This window comes from Harmonia axyridis, chromosome 2, assembly GCF_914767665.1.
Source record: "Harmonia axyridis chromosome 2, icHarAxyr1.1, whole genome shotgun sequence".
NCBI classification, from domain to species: Eukaryota; Metazoa; Arthropoda; class Insecta; order Coleoptera; family Coccinellidae; genus Harmonia; species Harmonia axyridis.
The window spans coordinates 6536399-6553955 of NC_059502.1; the positions used below are offsets into that span (position 1 = coordinate 6536399).

A 17557-nucleotide genomic window follows, 5' to 3' on the forward strand; every position below is an offset into this window, starting at 1 on the left:
ATGACAGTAGATAATTTTAATTCTTGTCAACGAACGAATGGAAGTTACGTGTGGTACTCAATCGTGTTGATTAGAGAAGAGTGAAAAACAATTAACTCGATTAATCTGATACGGGTGAATTATTCTCCTCTACTTTCGGCTCATTTTGATGAAGGATTCACAACTAATTGAATGCTTTCCGTGCAAAGTGCGTTGCATCCGTGTCCTTGTATTTTGCTATCTATTTGACATACACACCCATTAAGTTGGTTCAGTTTTTATTAGAATCAATTTCTTACAACAATGCAGGCCATAAAATGTGTAGTTGTAGGCGATGGGTGAGTCAATTCAATATTTATATAAGTATATATGCCATTCGTGAAAATCGAACGTCAATGAGAGTACAATCGGACGTCTCAAGTTTTCATATAAAAGTATTGGAAACAATCAAAGCGTGTACAGTAGCTGTCCTGCTCGAAAATACGCAATTCTTTAAAAGTGACTAACTTAGCTCTTCTTATCAATGGATTTCTGTCTGTGAATCACTGGGATTTGCAATTTTCTCACTTTATGTGACATTGTATTGCAATACTAGATATTTAAACAATAGTTGCTTTCTTCCCGTTAATGTGTTTGATGAGATGCGGTACTTATATCAATTTTTATACAACGAATTCAACAAACAACTATGGAGATAGAAGATTACATGTATTCAAGTACTTCCTATGTAAATGAAATAATGGTCAAAATCACTTCTCAATGTTCATTGACCTGTTGATTTTGTTGTTTGGGAGTTGTTCAAGGAAAATAAAATTGCCAATAAAAAAATAAATACTCTCGAATTATTTTCAAATTGAACAAAAACTATTACCACTATTTGATAGTCTTGTTCATATTGAATTGGAATAACGATTTATAATACACATAATAATCATTAGAATTGTAGTTCCACCTGGAAACAGATCACAGGTGCTTCTAATTGACACTGAAAAACACTTGAACACATATAATAATGAGTCATTCACAAACTATACATGTAGCGAAATAAGCTAGTACAAATTTTTTACATACATCTTTTTAATTGCCAATTGTGGAAATGTAGGTACCTTGAAACTTGTTCACATAATTTAAAAGATATTTTCGGAATTTGCTATTCAGTATTTTATTATTCCAAACATTTACATAAAGAACAATCTTTGTAGATGCAATTGAGTATGGAGAATTATATTGATTTGATATTCCTAATATTAAGAATTCAACCTCCAGAGTAATTCGTTTCTTGAAATCATGGTATTATTAATTGTAGTAATCACAGAATAAAAAATTCGTTTTTTTCTGGTTCATTTCATCTGTTTTATTTTCAATATTATTGAAAAATAATGAATTACTGCTGAAGAAGTTTTAAACTATTGTTTGAAATAGAATAAGAGGTAGGGGTAGGGTCCTTTAATAGGAGGAACCCTAAAAATAATTCCAACTGAGGATTGGCTAGAAGTAGGGATATTTGCAAATACTTCTCATGCGCATATAACCTAGAAATGCTTTTCTAGTACCAGAAATACAAAAAACGTGGTCTGTTCAGTGTGTCGTTCATTTCTCTCTCATTTACTGAGCAACTAGTAGTTCTTCGAAGAGTTGTAAGTTTTTCCATTTACTTTTTTATTTATGATCATCTGTTATAGGATTCTATTTTGTATCCTACCCAATTCATATTCCGTAATTATATGTCGATAGTAGAAACACATTTTTGTTTTAATGAAAAACGGTCTATTTTTCAGCACAATGTTACTCATTGTGCATCTATTTTCCCATGAGAAACGTGATGACAATGAAAAGGTCATCGTATTTTTATAGAGGAAATACTGTTAAAAGTTGGATGAGCGTAGCTCATTTAATTGGTTTTTTAATAGGAAGGGTCGCTTTGAAGACTATTCTTTGTGAACATGTGGTTTGTTCAAAGAAAGCATTCAATGATTTTATCCTTATTCAATAAGCAACCCCAATGTTGCAGTTGAATGTGTTCTCTAAGTTTTGAACATAGGATTACATATTCAAAACTTTGTTTAAAATTTATCACAAATTCGTTAATTCCCATTAAGATTTGACTGAGCAAAATTTCAAAACCACAATGATTAGAATCTCGTGATAAAATATCCCATTTTAAATGATGTGATCATCTCAAATATTGTCGATTTTGATTCAGAATATTAAATTACCTGGATTTTATTCATTTTAATCTCCAACTGCGAAGGTCGATCCTTAATGATTCAATTACTGGGAGATAAAACATAGTTCTTGAAATTTTCGCGTTTCTTGATGAAAGTTTATGTTAAAACCCCATCAAAAAGTTACATTTCTACATAAATTCGTAGATATTAAGATATCAAAAAGATTAGCTTCACACACTATCACACAAGATGACAGTATGTGGTATATACATATCTCAAATTTCTGGGTTTAAATGCCAATATAATTCACCAAAATATAAAATTACAAATAATTATTGCTAAAAACAAGCTCTGTCAAGATTATATTACTCAATATTGACTGTGGATAAAATCCTAATGCATTATTCTAAGCCAGATCTCAGATGGGTTTTTCGCAGTTCACTAATGGATTCTTATCTCTTACAGTGCTGTAGGTAAAACATGTTTGTTGATAAGCTACACCACAAACGCCTTCCCTGGCGAGTACATCCCCACCGTTTTCGACAATTACTCGGCCAATGTGATGGTGGATGGGAAACCCATAAACCTTGGCCTATGGGATACTGCGGGTCAGGAAGATTACGACAGATTGAGACCTCTGTCTTACCCCCAGACTGACGTCTTCTTGATATGTTTTTCTTTGGTGAATCCAGCGTCCTTCGAAAACGTAAGGGCAAAGGTGAGTATCTTAAAAAAAAAAAGACTTATTACTTTAGCTTGCTAGGAATGTTTTTCTATGATGATACTTATCATTTTTGTCTTCTTTTCCCGTCTGAAAAGTCCTGTTGATAAAATTTTAAACTGAAGTTTTTTTCAAATCGTATTTTAGGAGATATTGGGAGGAATCGTTGGTAATGTTGTTTGTTCTTTCTAGTGGTACCCAGAAGTGAGACATCACTGTCCAAATACCCCGATCATCTTAGTGGGAACAAAGCTTGACCTGCGTGATGATCGCACCACAATCGAGAAATTGAAAGACAAGAAATTGGCTCCTGTTACATATCCACAGGTAATACATTTGTTCGAATTTTTAAACCTTAATTATTCATCTCTGATTCCACTAAATGGTATTATTCAGGATTTTATTTTTCAAATGACAATATCAACCTGTAAGGAAGTGTATTCTTGTCATTTTCATGATGATACTATTATTTTTGTCTTCTTTTCCCGTCTGAAAAGAATATTGCTGATAAAATACGAACTGACAAAAACTTGCAACATTATTCATTATAGTTGCTCTTGCACAAGATATTTATCCTACTCTTTTTCTATAGGGTTTGTCAATGGCAAAGGAGATTAGTGCTGTCAAGTACTTAGAATGTTCTGCTTTAACACAGAAAGGTTTGAAGACCGTGTTCGATGAAGCTATCAGAGCAGTGCTTTGTCCTGTTACGCTAGTCAAGCCCCCTAAGAGATGTACAATATTGTAATATAAGGTAGGTTTTTCATAGTTTCTGTACTAATCGGAAAAATTATGTTTCCAAAAAATTTTTTTTCTCTACTGTAGAAGAATATCAGTTTTTTTTTATTAGATTTCAATTTTCAATTAAAAATCAGTTTATCAATATTATTTGAATAGTAAATTCCAATCGGTAACTTGTTATTTTGGCTTAATCCTTAATCAGCGCAAGTTTCGAAGTTCTGGTAAAGAATTTTCAATACTTCCCATACTTGATCAGTAACAACGTATTTTACAACTTTATTCGTCAACATAGTCGCCTTCAACTCTCCTCGAAACTTTTCAATACCTTTTCTGTAGAGAGATTAATCTTTGCTTTCATTAGAGCCAAATTTCTACCCTTAGAGCATTTTTTTGAGGTGTGCACATTGTCAGTAATCACTGGGGGCCCAGATCTGGTGAATAAGCTGGATGCTCGTGCAGTTGAAAATGCAATTTGAACATGTTTTTCAATGATTTGTGTTTTTATCCATTTTTCTGCCAAATGTTTATATTTTGGTATGGTTTATCAGTTTTTGAAAGATAACTTGAACAATTCTCATCCATGTTTGGTCATTTAAACTTAGATGGCACACCACTTAATGATACTGCATTGAAAAAAAAAATTGGAAATTTCAGTGCTTCACATTAATAGAGCGGTAATGGTGGAACACCCTGTATGTCACTCAATTCTTTTCATATCTTGTAGACGCCATGTTGAGTGAAATTATTTGTTTTGCTGTTTGAATTTTCCTTTGTTGATTTGAATAATTCGATAAAATTTTAAAAACTAACGAAATGCAATGATTTTTTTCAGAAACACCTACAATTAACCAGAAAAAAAGCATAAATAATACCATGTCATTTTCGATCATCTTTCCATTTCAATTGAATGTCTATGAACGACTCGATCGGTTGTAGCTGGCTGGCGTCATGACTATGTTGATATGTTGAACATAATCTGAAAGTAATCTACTGTACTTGCAAGCTTAATTTCTCAAAATTAATCCAAACTTGGGATTCGTTTATAAATGTGCTTCAGAATAATTTTGGACTTGTCCAGAAACCTTATCGATTCAGTTAACATTCTGTTGACTATTATTTCCACACGGTTCAAATTTTTTTGGAAGCTTCTTTGTTCACAGGAAAATATCTGTTTTCGCCAAAAAAATGCTCTAGTGAATTTTCTTCTTATGTTCAATGTAGAGTCGGTGACATATTATGTACAGTATTACTACCTATTTTTAAATTGCCCTTTGTGATAAAACTCTACTTGCCAAAGTGTTTTTCGTGCTGTTATTTTGAAAGGTTTTTGTAGACGCCAGCAAGACAAATGGTGTTTGAATTTAGGTTGTATTATCTTAGCATTTTTATTTCGCTCATTATACATAAAACATGTATTATCATTATTATTATTTTTTATTCATCATCGCCTAAAAAAATTCTAATGTCTGTGCAATATTTGACATTTATAGATTTTACTATAAAATCGCGTGTTAGATGCACGTCGAAAGTAACTAAAAATCTTCTTTTTAGTTATTAATAATTTTAAGTTTTGATTTGTATAATAGAAATTTATTGGGTTGTTTCTGGAACTAAAAAAATATTCGTTCTTATGCTCTACTCGGTTTAGTTACCTCGAACGAAAAATAATGCTTCAATGATTTAGTTAGTACTAGATTACTTAGCTATGTGGTAATTGAAAATTAATGAGTAAAATATTTCACAGAATTATGTAGTTAGTTTTTCTTTTATGAGTAGACGTTTTGGTTCTTATTATTGGTAGTTTGTGTTTCAATTTTTTTTTTTTTTTTTTTTTTTTCATTGTACCTTTCAGATAAACTTGTATGCATATTTTGAATTGAATTTTACGCACAAATATTGCACAAATTGTACCATTTATCTTAATTCAGAACCAAAACGTCTAATTCCTGCATTTTATTTATGGCTTCTTCTAAGGTTTTAATTTTCTTAGGTTCTGTTGGTTTACTTTAGCCATAGACTGCAATTTGCAGTCAAGTTCAGGTTTGATATCAATAAATGAATTGTTAAAAAATTATCTAAGGGAGCGGTGGTGTACATACAAAAGTATTACATGAGTATAAGTGAATTTTGGTAATTTTATAAATGGTTACTATAATTTTAAGGATTACTTGTTCAACAAATGACATTGATAAAAAAAAACTATTAGTAAATAATTGAGAATTTTCGACATTATGTTAGTCGTTTTGCATTTTAAATTTTATTAAAGTTCTACTTCTAATTAGTAATAATATAAAGTATACATGTAATTGTAAAGTATCTGTTCTATTTTTGTATTTTGCTTGTATTGCTGACATTTATGGAACATCTTCATTGAAAATTTTCGAATATCTGTGTGATTATGTTATAACAGAACTGTATGTATTTTGTAAATACTAAATATATTAGGAACCAATATAGGATTTATAAAATGATGCTGTGTTTTCGTAAAACCTCAATTTAAATTTCCTTCCTACTCAAGTGAAAAAAAGTACTTCTGCTTATTTAATCAAATTCTTATTCATGAAACTTTTTTTTCTAAATAATTAAAATTGTATGCAATTATTGTGTCTCATTAACATGCCAAAAACAGAATTTATTTCAAATTTGTTGACGGGTTTCATGAAATTCAGACTGATCAACTAGTTGGAAGTGTCAAAAATGAACTAAAATTCAACATTGGTATGATTTGATCCAGCTAATCACCATGATTAAAGTTTTATGGAACCCACCATTAGTCATTTACAACTTTTTTGGAACTATTCTTTAGAGATGAAAAACCTCTTCATTGCCGGAGGATATGGATCAAAATATTCAAAAATTTTCAAGACAAAATGAGAAAATCTCTTCATGTATATCAAAACGTTTATTTACAATTTCGTTTTATTCATTTACAAACTGTACACAAGATAAAACAAACTAATCTCGTTTTTAGGTACAAATAAAACCGCCTACTTTGTAAAAGACAACTAGTTTGTTGTGTTTTGATTCTTATCTCCATTCTTTTCAGCTGGGCTCTCGTTGTTGTTTGTATTTTCTTTTTCCTTCATAAATTCTTCCAATTCATTGGGATCTATCAGATGTTTCTTCCCAAAAGGAGGTGGTCCCAACAAAGCCTCAACATCATCATAATTTAGAGTTTCCTTTTTCAATAAATTTTCTGCAAGCATTTCTAATTTGTCTTTGTTTTTCAATAGTAACTCTTCAGTTCGTTTATAGGCCCTAGCTATCAGGTTTCTGGCTTCAAAATCAATGAGATTGGCTAATTTTTTACTGTAAGGCCTCCTTCCCGATTCTTGAGTTTGTGCTTCAGGGAACGATAAAAGACCAACAGTTTCTGCCATTCCATACTCTCTAATTTGGGCATAAGCTATTTTTGTAGCTTTTTCTAAATCGTTCTGAGCCCCTGTTGTTATTCTATTGAATGTTATTGATTCTGCCACTCGACCTCCTAGAGTCATACATATCCTCTCAAAGAGTTCTTCCTTCGTGAATAATTTTTGATCTCTCGGGATATATTGTGCAAAACCTAGAGCTAATGTTGTCCTTGGAACTATTGTCACTTTGAGAAGGGCATCTGTGTGTTCCATCATCCAACCAACTAAAGCATGACCTGATTCATGATATGCAACCACTCTCTTTTCCTGAGGTGACATAGCATGATTCCTTTTTTCAGTGCCCCCCACCAATCTTTCCACAGCATATTCCAAATCTGCTTTTGTTACTTTCTTCTGTTTTGATCTAGCGGCGTGTAAAGCAGCTTCGTTACACACATTGGCAATATCTGCTCCACTGAATCCAGGCGTTAAATGTGCAAGTCGTTTGGAATAATACAAGGGCTTGTGTTCTAGAACTATACTCTTTAAGTGTTGCTGGAATATCTGGTTTCTTTCCTCCAAGTCGGGAAAATCGATAAGAATGTGCCTGTCAAAACGACCAGGTCTCAACAATGCCTTATCTAAGATATCAGCACGATTAGTAGATGCTAACATTATAATACTCTCTTTGCTTGTCATTCCGTCCATTTCTACCAGAAGCTGGTTCAATGTTTGTTCACTTTCTCCGCTTGTTCCTCCAAGCGTATTGCTTCGTTTTCTCCCCACAGCATCTATCTCATCTATATATATTATACAGGGTGATCTTTTTTTAGCTTCCTTGAATAAATCTCTGACTCTAGCCGCTCCCAAACCTCCAATCATTTCAATAAACTCTGAACCGTTCATTGAGAGGAAAGGTACGTTTGCCTCAGTTGCTACTGCTTTAGCAAGTAATGTTTTTCCACAACCAGGGGGACCAAGTAATAAAGCACCCTTAGGTACTTTTGCTCCTAGATTTTTATAATGATCAGGTCTCTTGAGGTAATCAACAAATTCCATAACTTCAGTCTTTGCCTCTCTCAGTCCTGCAACATCTGAGAAATGTACACCTTTTCCAGGTCCTGTTAATGGATCTACTAACGTGAATTTAGCTCTGCCTAACTGAGTAAATGTGTCCATGCTGATAGGTGGTCGTATACTTTTACTCCTTAATAAAAGAACAACCAAAAATGCTGCTATGGCTAAGGAAACAAGTAGTTTAGCAGCAGTATCTGAATTTCTCTCATACACTACTGGAACTCCATCTTGAATACCCAGCCTTCTTTCAGCTTCTCTCAACTTATCTTCAAATTTATTAATGTCTCCTATGTTCATGTGATAAACTTTAGCTTCAGCTTTCTTCCCTTTAATTATTGCCCCATCATGGAGTACTAAAGACACAATTTCAATATCAGGACGAACTATAATTTGTTCTACCTCCCCCTTTGCTAACATTTGGTATAAAAATTCGTTCCATGAGACGTACCTAACAACTTCTGGCTGATTACTACCAGGAAACATTAGAGATACTACAGCGACTACAATATATGTGGTTAACATCCATAGAAAAGCTTTTGCCATCAATGCAGGGATTTTATCTTTATCCTCGTCTCCTGGTTTTTTGCCATTGTTTGGAGGTTTGGGTATGTTTTGACACCTACGACAACTTGAATGAATATGTCGCAATTGTTGGAAATCTTGTAACCCAGATCTTAACAACAGCGCTTGTACTGCTGCATATTCTTTCTTAACGGACTTCAAAATCTTGGGATTGCCTTTGATTACCATTGATATTTTCGTATAAATATTTTGAAATGCGCAACTCGTATTTTCGTGGGAATTGTAAAGAGAAAACAGTTTTCGTCTGAGTAACATCCTCGGAAATGGAATTGCTCTCAATAATCGGCTCATTTCCTGGAAAAAATAATTTGGTAATTTGAGATATTAATTTGGATATTCAAATAATATTTTATTGCTAAGATTCGGAGATAAATTAAAAATATATATAAAACTATAAAACAATCACCCAATCAGATTTGACGTCTTCGTACGTTTTTTAGGTTATGTTTTACGCACAGAATACGGAAATTTGATATTTACCTGTTATCCACGTAAAAAATAAAATCTTTGTTGGAATATTTTATTAATCTAAGATTGGAATAGGCAGAGTTTATAAGGAACTAGCATGATGAGCAATTCAAACTCAGTAATTTTGTCTATAAATTGTGAACCTTCATCCAACAAAGCCCTGGATCTGATTTTACATTAATTTATTTATTCACTATTTGAATAACTATTTCTTCAAAAATATATAAATATTGATCACTTTCATAAATGTATTCTTCTATCATAACAGGAGATATTAATACTGTTATCATTGTTATCCGTTTTGACAATGAAAATATTATTCATTTGTTGGTAGCCATGAATGTAATTCCCCAATTGTTATTAGCAACGTAATATATGTAAAGTAATCGTATAGAAACTAAAAACTTATCTCAATTAAGGTTTAAATATGGGAGGATTATTTTCCAGCAGTGAAAACAAAGAGGTTCCTTCATATCGTGAAGTTAAAAGATTAGAAACAGAAACATATCTCCGACAACGAAATGAAACAAACGGTTATACATGGTCTGTAGCCAGAAGAGTCGCTGATCGTAATCAGAGACACTTTTTACATGATTATAATGCTACAAGAGCGCAACAGAACAGGGTAGAAGTAGCAAGACAAAGCCTCAGCCTTCGTCAAAGAAATGAATATAGAACGAATTCAATTGAACATTCAAATGTCCAAAGAACAAGTTATGATCCGAACTATTTTCCTGTTTGTGAAAAACTTCCATACAGATCTCCACCTGCATATAGAATTTTGCAGATTTCCAATTATGACCCTGAATACCATGATGTCAAAAAAAGATTCACTAACAGACGAATTATAATAGACAGCATTGAGAAAATTGAGAACAAATTCTTAGAACTTAGTTATTCCTATAAGAAACAACAGAAATTGGAATTATTTCCTGATTTAGAAGAACTGGAGTTATTTCATGGGACCAAGTGGATACATGCAGACAGTATCTGTACGAATAATTTCAATTGGAGGCTACATGGTACAGGAACAGGACAGAGGTTTGGTCAAGGTGTGAGTTTTTCTTGTAATGCAATGTATGCTTCAAACTATTCAAAAGATCAAGATGATAAAGTAATGTTCATTGCTAAAGTATTAATAGGAGAAACATGTTTGGGTGACCCTTCCATGATACTGCCGGAAGAAGGTAGCGATACATCCACAAAACAGGATGATAACATTGTTATAGTAAAATATGAAGACAATGAATTTTACCCCATTTATAGAATCAGATACCACATGAATTCAGCATTAGGAAATCTGAAAATTCGAAATTCAGCAAAATATTATGAAATATGATTGGAATAAGAGCATTGAAGAAATATTGAATTCATCTAAGGCCCTATGAATTTATTATTTTTTATGATGGAATCATTAGAAAAAAAATTATTAACCTATCTGAACGCTCTACAGGGCCCAAATCCATTTGAGAATTTTTAAACACAATTTAAAAAAATTTTCTTCAAGTTCTTTGAAAAAAAATATTTAGGAAACCTATAAAAATCACATTTGAATTTGCAGTAATAACCCAAACTGAAGAGAATTTCCCATTGTTGTGTTTTTTTCAATGACAAATACTAAATATTGAATTAATTCATTGTTATTGTTAAGTGAATACTAATGATTTCAAAAAATTGCAGCAGTTTGGATAGTGTAATGTAAAATTTATTTACAAAGTACATAAATTGAGTTTAATTATATAATCTTAACAGTATCTACAATAAATAGCAATTAACATATTTGATGCAATATTTACCTATACATATTGTGAATTTAAATTACTAATAATAAATAGAAGTAAGATTACGTTAATCCTAGAATGAAAAAAAAAATTACATTTAGAAGTGATCTTCTCAGAAAATTAGAATTGACTATAGAACAAATATAGTGTTGCATATAATTTTTATCTTTTAGTTTACCTACCCATTCAATATTAAGTTGCATTACCTTAGCTGGTAGTATATCTTTTTCTACTTGTTTTCTTTTTTATAAATGATAGACGAATCGTTCCATTTTGTTTTCGAAGAATTCTTTTTGATATGGAATTACATCTTCCGATAAAATCTTAATCGAAATACTAAACCTTTATCCATTATGATTGTCTTGTTTGATGGTCACCTTCCATAGAATTCACCAAAAATTTTTGTCAATCCTCCAGTTGTCTCCGCTACATTTGTCACTGAAAGGTTTTACTATTTGATTGATAATTTAATAAAAATACTAATTGAAAGCATAAAAAAGCTTATTTCGTTATCCGTTCCTTTTTTTCGATTTAAATATCGAATCTCCGTATTCATATAGAAATCATGGATAAATACAAAAGTAGGGCCCCTTGCCCTTATCTATGTTAGAAATCAGCTGGATTTAGTTCAGTTCGGCCATAGACCTAATATCAAAAAGGAACACAGATAACAGAGTAGAAATAGAATGAGTAGTAGTAAAAACGAATTATTCAGGAATTTGGACCTTTAAAAGGTCCAAATTCCTGAATAATTCGTTTTTATTATCGATAACATGGACGAAAATCCTGATATAGAATGAGTATATATATATGAGTATAGAATGTAGTTTATCTATGATTGCAGGTTAGTGTTCTGTGATTGCAACTTTGGCAAACATCATATATTTTAATTTTCTGTGCGTCATCATAAAGTTACAAGCTTGGCAGCATTTGTTAAAACTTTTTAGCCGTCAACCCTGATTCCTTGAAAATTAATGTTTCCCTAAATCAACAAAATATTTACTAGGTAAGATACTAGAAACCTGTACGGTTTCAGTAAAGAAATATTTTCAATTTGGCAAATTAAACCATTCACCTAAAATGGATGATTTTTCAATGGTATGTCTTATAATACCACCTATTCGATTAAATTGTCAAATAACTGGGGACATTAGCATTTTTTTCGAAATTTTGAAACGAATTAAAAAATTGTAATGAACATTATCAATTATTTTAAGGATGTCTTCTAATGTTTTGAATACTAATTCACTCTGCCTGATTTGTAATGGGAGTTGCATTACCTCAAGGAATTCAATACACATTTTCAAAGAGGAGGTATTATCACGAAAATCAAGAAATTCTGTTAGTAATCCAAATCATTATTTTCAGACTATCACCTGTTCTGAAAAACCTTTAGTGGCTATTTTATCTCGAGTGTTGGACAAAGATATAACAGAAGAATCTGTCCATTCAAAACTGATGTGTAAAAAATGTTTCAAGTCATTTGATGAATTAGATGATCTTGAAATGCGGTACAATGAAATAAAAGGAGAACTACTAAGAAATTATAAACTTTCGTTTCAAAAACATAATTCTGAGAATGTTGATTTGAAAGGAAAACATGAAAATTCACCTGGTAAGATGAAAATTATGGTCAAACAGAATCTAAGTTCAGTGAGTGTTTCAAAGAAAAAAATGATTCCAGTGAAAAATTCTCTAAAAACGCAGGTATGTGCTTCTGATAATTTAATGAATATTTGCTAATCTCTAGTATTATTAAGGGTTCGAATAAACAAAATTTACCTACAATTGAAGATATTGATGAAGAATTATTTCAAATACAAAGGGAAAAAGATGATAATGAAATTCAAGAACAATCAGATCATTCTGAAGCAGAATTTATTGAACTCAATGAACACCATGAAATAATTGATACTGGAGCTTTAGAGCACAGTTCGGATTCTGATTATGAACCCACTTATGTTCAAGGAGTTATGGAAGGTCAACATGAAAATAATTTAGAAAATCAAGTAGATTTTGACAAAACTGATGATTCAAGGAAAAACAGTGTTGAAAATTTGAAAGTGGTGAAGGAGGAGTATGATATTATTGTTTCTAAAGATGGTAAATATCAAATTTATGATTTTCTAATGACAAGCTGATATGAAATATATGTTGATTCAGTGAATTCATTAAATAATAATTTTTTTTAGGAAATGATTATACATGTTTAATCTGCGATTCTGAGCCATTTGTTGGGGACCGTAAAACCATAATAACTCATATAAAAACGTTGCATAATCTGAGATTATATATTTGCGATGTGTGTGGCTTGGATTTCAGGAAAAGAAATGAATTATCAGCTCATCTAGATGAACATGTAGAGATGGAAGAAGGTACGATTCTATTATTATCTTAGGTTACTTTCTATTTGCCAATATCAAATTAATTCTGTTAGTTCAATCATTGTTTTTTGTATTCAGGGGACTTTCAATGTGAGATATGTAATAGAATATTCAGCAATCTCAGGCTGTTTAGGATACATAAGAGGATGCATGCCCCTCAACATAAGGCGTGGGAATGCCAAGAATGTGGAAAAAAATACAGTTCCAAAAACCTCCTTGATGAACATCGAAACATGCATTCCGGTGTTAGACCTTATGTGTGCGAAAAATGTGGCAAAGATTTTGCTTCTAAGTATACTTTCAAGGTAATAAATACTACTGCGAGTAGGGTAGAATGGCATACAGGGTGAACCTCTGATTTGTAAATATATAACATTGAATAATCATTGTAAGTTCGCCTAATCCATAATCGTTTCTCACAATGTGATAAAAGGTTGAATTATTTTAGTTTTTATACCTTTTTTTGCATATTAAATAATTTTTTTTTGTAAATGGGTGTTAACATATAGGGCAATATTTTTGATACTGTAAAATAGCTTATTTTGAATAATCTCTTCAAATTGAGTCATAAACACTTTATGATTCAACGATTTCTGGGATGTACTTGCCCAAATATTCATCTTCGTTTTAACTGATCTCAGTTTAGAATTGCGATTGAAAAGAATTTTGCAGAAAAACATCTATTAAAATAAGTTTGAAATTTGAGATCTAATCCCCTGTTAAATTAATAATTTTGTTATGATTGAAATGTGTATAACGAAAAAATATTTTAGGCCCATGAAAAAACGCACGAAGCAAGACCCAGGCCTTACCTTTGCGGACAGTGTCCGAAAACGTTTCTTAGTCAACAGAATTTAAGCCAACACGAGCGGACGCATTTGGGAATCAAGGAGTACTCTTGTCACCTTTGTGGGAAGCAGTTCGGATCTGCCCATAATTTGGAAGTACATTCTATCGTTCATACAGGATATAAGCCATTCGGATGTAGTTTGTGCGGAAAGGCATTCGCCAGAAAAGCGGAAATACGAGACCACGAGAGAACCCATACCGGTAGGTTTCAAGGTGGCACATAAAGATGAACTGTTTGATTAAATTGTGCTCTTTTATTTCAGGAGAGAGACCTTTTCAGTGTGAGTTTTGTGGTGCGAGGTTCAGTCAACGAAGCAATCTGCAATCTCACAAACGTGCAACCCATTACGATGATAAAAGGCACAAATGCGATGAATGTGGAAAAGCTTTCAAGAGAAAACGTCTCTTGGACTACCATTTGAAAGCAGCTCATACAGGTGAAAGGCCTTTCAAATGCAATGTTTGTGAGGCGACATTTGTTTATCCAGAACATTTCAAGAAACATCGCAGAATTCATACAGGTGAACACAATTTCCATGAATTCCTATTAATACTTTCAATATAACAGGCCAATTGAAAAGTCCCTGGTCTAACATAGTAAAACACATTTTTTTGGCAAAATTCGATTTTAATATTCAACATAGTTGCCTTCGAGGGCGATACAGCGATTATAGCGATCTTTCAACTTTTCGATACCATTTTTGTAGTATGATTTGTATTTCACTTCAAAATAGGACTCGGTTTCGGCGATTACTTCTTCCTTGGTGGTAAATTTCTGTCCAACAAGCATTCTTTTGAGGTCTGAGAACAGGAAAAGGTCGCTGGGTGCCAGATCTGGCAAATACGGCGGATGCAGAAGTAATTCGAAGCCTAATTCATGCAATTTCGGCATTGTTTTCATTGATTTGTGACACGGCGCATTGTCTTGATGTAACAGCAAATTTTTTTTTCTTCAAATGGGGCCGTTTTTTAAATGATTTCATCCTTCAAACGATCCAATAACGGTATATAATAATCGCTGTTGATGGTCTGGCCCTTTTGGTGGTAATCAATGAATTTTATACTTGCCCATCCCAGAATACTCTTGCCATAACCTTGCCAGCTGACTGTTGTGTTTTCCTCGCTTTGGATTCAGTTCATCGTGTGCAGTCCACTCAGCTGACTGTCGATTGGACTTTATAGTGAAATGATGGAGCCATGTTTCATCCATTGTCACATATCGACGCTAAAATTCCGGTTTATTGCACTTAAACAGCTTCAAACACTGCTCAGAATCATCAACACGTTGTTGCTTTTGATCGATTGTGAGCTCGCATGGCACCCATTTTGCACACAGCTTTCTCATGTACAAATATTCGTGAATGATATGATGCACACGTTCAGATGATGTCTTCACAATGTCTGCTATCTCGATCAACTTCAATTTACGGTCATTCAAAATTATTTTGTGAACTTTTTTGATTTTTCGTTGGTGTCAGCCTCTTTTGGGCGTCCACTGCGTTCGTCGTCTTCGGTGCTCATTTCACCACGTTTAAACTTAGCATACCAATCAATGATGGTTGATTTTCCTGATGCAGACCCCTGAAACTCTTCATCAAGCCAAGATTTTGCTTTATCTGTATTTTTCCCTTCAAGAAGCAATATTTTATCAGCACTCGAAATTCTTTTTTTCCATCTTCAAATAATAAAAGTAGCTTCAGTAACAACGCAATATCTCACAAACTAATTGTCGGACTACTATTAAATTTCGACACGTATCGTTTGAAGGTTGGTACTAACGAAAAATCATATGGATTCAATACTAGCACCGCCATCTGTGCATCAGACCGGTGACTTTTCAATTGGTCTAATACTCATAAATTTCATTTTTGTTTCAATTTTACGAAAATCCATATAAATAATATTTCAAATGAATATTTTCTTTCTAGGAGAGAAACCTTTCATGTGTGAGGTTTGTGGAAAGGCTTTCAACAGCCGAGATAATCGAAACGCTCATAGGTTCATTCATTCTGATAAAAAACCTTATGAATGTTTGGTTTGTGGCGCAGGCTTCATGAGAAAACCACTTCTTTACTCGCACATGCAATCTCAAGGTCATTTGAATGATACCATAGTGGTGAATCAACCTCGTCTAAGCAACGATGATGATCCGGTGGTGACTGTGAACGAAGAAGGGGAAATGGAGATAATGGACCCTAGTGTCAATCCTGAAGATTCAAAGTTGTACATTGCGGAACATATATTAACAGAGGAAGAGCTGGCGGATAGAGAAGAAGAAGGACACATAGAACATATTATAATTGATGGACAACATATAACTTTTAAAGAGGACGGCGAAGCAGAATATGCAACTGGTGATTATGAAGAAATAATCCAAAGCAGTTTACTTTCCCAAGGTGAAACACAAATTGTTCAAACTGAGGAGGGTCCCATGCAATTAGTAAGAGTTAGAATACCTGACGAAAACGGAGGGGAGCAAGAAGCTTGGGTGAAATTGATGCCGGAATAATGTAAATATGGCACTTGTAAATATTTATAAGTTAATAGAAATGTTGAATTTTTTGAATTTTGTATACAAATTAAGAAACTCCTTTTCAAAACCAAATAAATTCTGACTGAATAAGTATTCCTATTTAATTTTTCGATTATAATAAGCCTGACATCTTTAATGGTTGTAACAACAAAAAATGTAATAATTGTCTGAATATATTTGTTTGTTGCCTCAACTTCTTGTCTTTTTCTACTCGGTTATTCTAACTACCTTACATAAAATGGTTGTTTCAAAATAACAGATTGCAAAATTGCCATGATAATCTAGTCCGATCGTATATGAGAATATTACTGGACAATGGATGTATTCATTCTGTGAAAATGTCAAAATTTCAGGTGAATAAACGTCTTTCTCTTTATGTTGTCTTTTTCTTTTGTGAGCTTGTTCCAATGAAACATCGTTCAATCATTTTGCCTAAATGTTTCCAACACTTGAAGTTTGAGCGTAGTATAAGGAAAGGATAGTAAGCCAGTGTAGTGCTTTTGTTGATGTTGAGCGCCATCTAGTTGTACTCACGTTTTACTCAAATTTTACTGTCAAAAATTGGTCCAAAAAGTGGAGCCCTCTGAAAAAATCGGTGTTATTTTGAAGAACTAAAATATTTGAAATAGAGTGGTCAGAAGATTTCTATATTTTGATATTTTTTCTGCTCTGTAATAAGCATTTACCATAGACTTATTATCCTAAGGAGACGACACATCCCCGTACTGGGACTCGCTTTGTTGTGAAGCAAACATTCACATTGTTTGGATAAGGACGGCTATAGTACAGTTAACGAGTGAGACAAGGATGAACAATTCTCTCAGCTTCGAGTCGGCAACACTGCAAAAGAATTATCTGTTGAAATTGAAAACACCATCCATGGGCGTGCGAAAATCTTTTTCCCATTTTATTGAATGAAAT

The 17557-nt window shown here is 32.8% G+C and overlaps 4 protein-coding genes across 6 annotated transcripts; 3 read left to right on the forward strand and 1 right to left on the reverse strand.

Moving 5' to 3' along the window:
• Positions 1 to 4: 4 nt before the first annotated feature.
• Positions 5 to 6080, forward strand: LOC123673985 (ras-related protein Rac1). Its single transcript, XM_045608784.1, has 5 exons — positions 5 to 317; positions 2613 to 2865; positions 3061 to 3195; positions 3461 to 3622; positions 4442 to 6080. Exons 1-4 carry the CDS (start codon positions 283 to 285, stop codon positions 3614 to 3616), a joined length of 579 nt encoding a protein of 192 aa, XP_045464740.1. The 5' UTR covers positions 5 to 282; the 3' UTR covers positions 3617 to 3622; positions 4442 to 6080.
• A 412-nt stretch (positions 6081 to 6492) lies between these two features.
• On the reverse strand, positions 6493 to 9186 carry LOC123671914 (paraplegin). The gene is made up of 2 exons (XM_045605805.1): positions 9028 to 9186; positions 6493 to 8915 (listed from the first exon to the last, which is right to left on the reverse strand). Exon 2 carries the CDS (start codon positions 8910 to 8912, stop codon positions 6615 to 6617), a length of 2298 nt encoding a protein of 765 aa, XP_045461761.1. The 5' UTR covers positions 8913 to 8915; positions 9028 to 9186; the 3' UTR covers positions 6493 to 6614.
• Positions 9187 to 9420: 234 nt separating this feature from the next.
• Positions 9421 to 11029, forward strand: LOC123671915 (protein mono-ADP-ribosyltransferase PARP12-like). The gene has a single exon (XM_045605806.1). The coding sequence runs from the start codon at positions 9517 to 9519 to the stop codon at positions 10426 to 10428; it is 912 nt and encodes a 303-aa protein (XP_045461762.1). The 5' UTR covers positions 9421 to 9516; the 3' UTR covers positions 10429 to 11029.
• Positions 11030 to 11722: 693 nt separating this feature from the next.
• Positions 11723 to 17009, forward strand: LOC123671912 (zinc finger protein 470-like). Of its 3 annotated transcripts, none has more exons than XM_045605803.1 (9): positions 11723 to 11876; positions 12088 to 12184; positions 12239 to 12577; positions 12631 to 12973; positions 13063 to 13245; positions 13333 to 13559; positions 14028 to 14304; positions 14367 to 14624; positions 16032 to 17009. In XM_045605803.1, exons 2-9 carry the CDS (start codon positions 12089 to 12091, stop codon positions 16610 to 16612), a joined length of 2304 nt encoding a protein of 767 aa, XP_045461759.1. In that variant the 5' UTR covers positions 11723 to 11876; position 12088; the 3' UTR covers positions 16613 to 17009. The 3 variants fall into 3 exon arrangements, with proteins under 3 accessions (XP_045461759.1, XP_045461760.1, XP_045461758.1); XM_045605802.1 differs by having other exon boundaries at positions 11822 to 11968; XM_045605804.1 differs by lacking the exon at positions 12088 to 12184 and having other exon boundaries at positions 11758 to 11876.
• Positions 17010 to 17557: the final 548 nt, after the last annotated feature.

What these genes read in the sequence shown, in the direction of transcription:
- LOC123671915 (XM_045605806.1), top strand. Translation starts at nt 9,517, where the DNA reads ATGGGAGGATTATTTTCCAGCAGTGAAAACAAAGAGGTTCCTTCATAT.
- LOC123673985 (XM_045608784.1), top strand. Translation starts at nt 283, where the DNA reads ATGCAGGCCATAAAATGTGTAGTTGTAGGCGATGG. An exon ending in TCGAAAACGTAAGGGCAAAG is followed by an intron (nt 2,866 to 3,060) that starts GTGAGTATCTTA and finishes TGTTCTTTCTAG; the next exon opens with TGGTACCCAGAAGTGAGACA. An exon ending in CTCCTGTTACATATCCACAG is followed by an intron (nt 3,196 to 3,460) that starts GTAATACATTTG and finishes CTTTTTCTATAG; the next exon opens with GGTTTGTCAATGGCAAAGGA.
- LOC123671912 (XM_045605802.1), top strand. An exon ending in TATTATTGTTTCTAAAGATG is followed by an intron (nt 12,974 to 13,062) that starts GTAAATATCAAA and finishes AATTTTTTTTAG; the next exon opens with GAAATGATTATACATGTTTA. An exon ending in CCACGAGAGAACCCATACCG is followed by an intron (nt 14,305 to 14,366) that starts GTAGGTTTCAAG and finishes CTTTTATTTCAG; the next exon opens with GAGAGAGACCTTTTCAGTGT.
- LOC123671914 (XM_045605805.1), bottom strand. Translation starts at nt 8,912, where the DNA reads ATGAGCCGATTATTGAGAGCAATTCCATTTCCGAGGATGTTACTCAGA.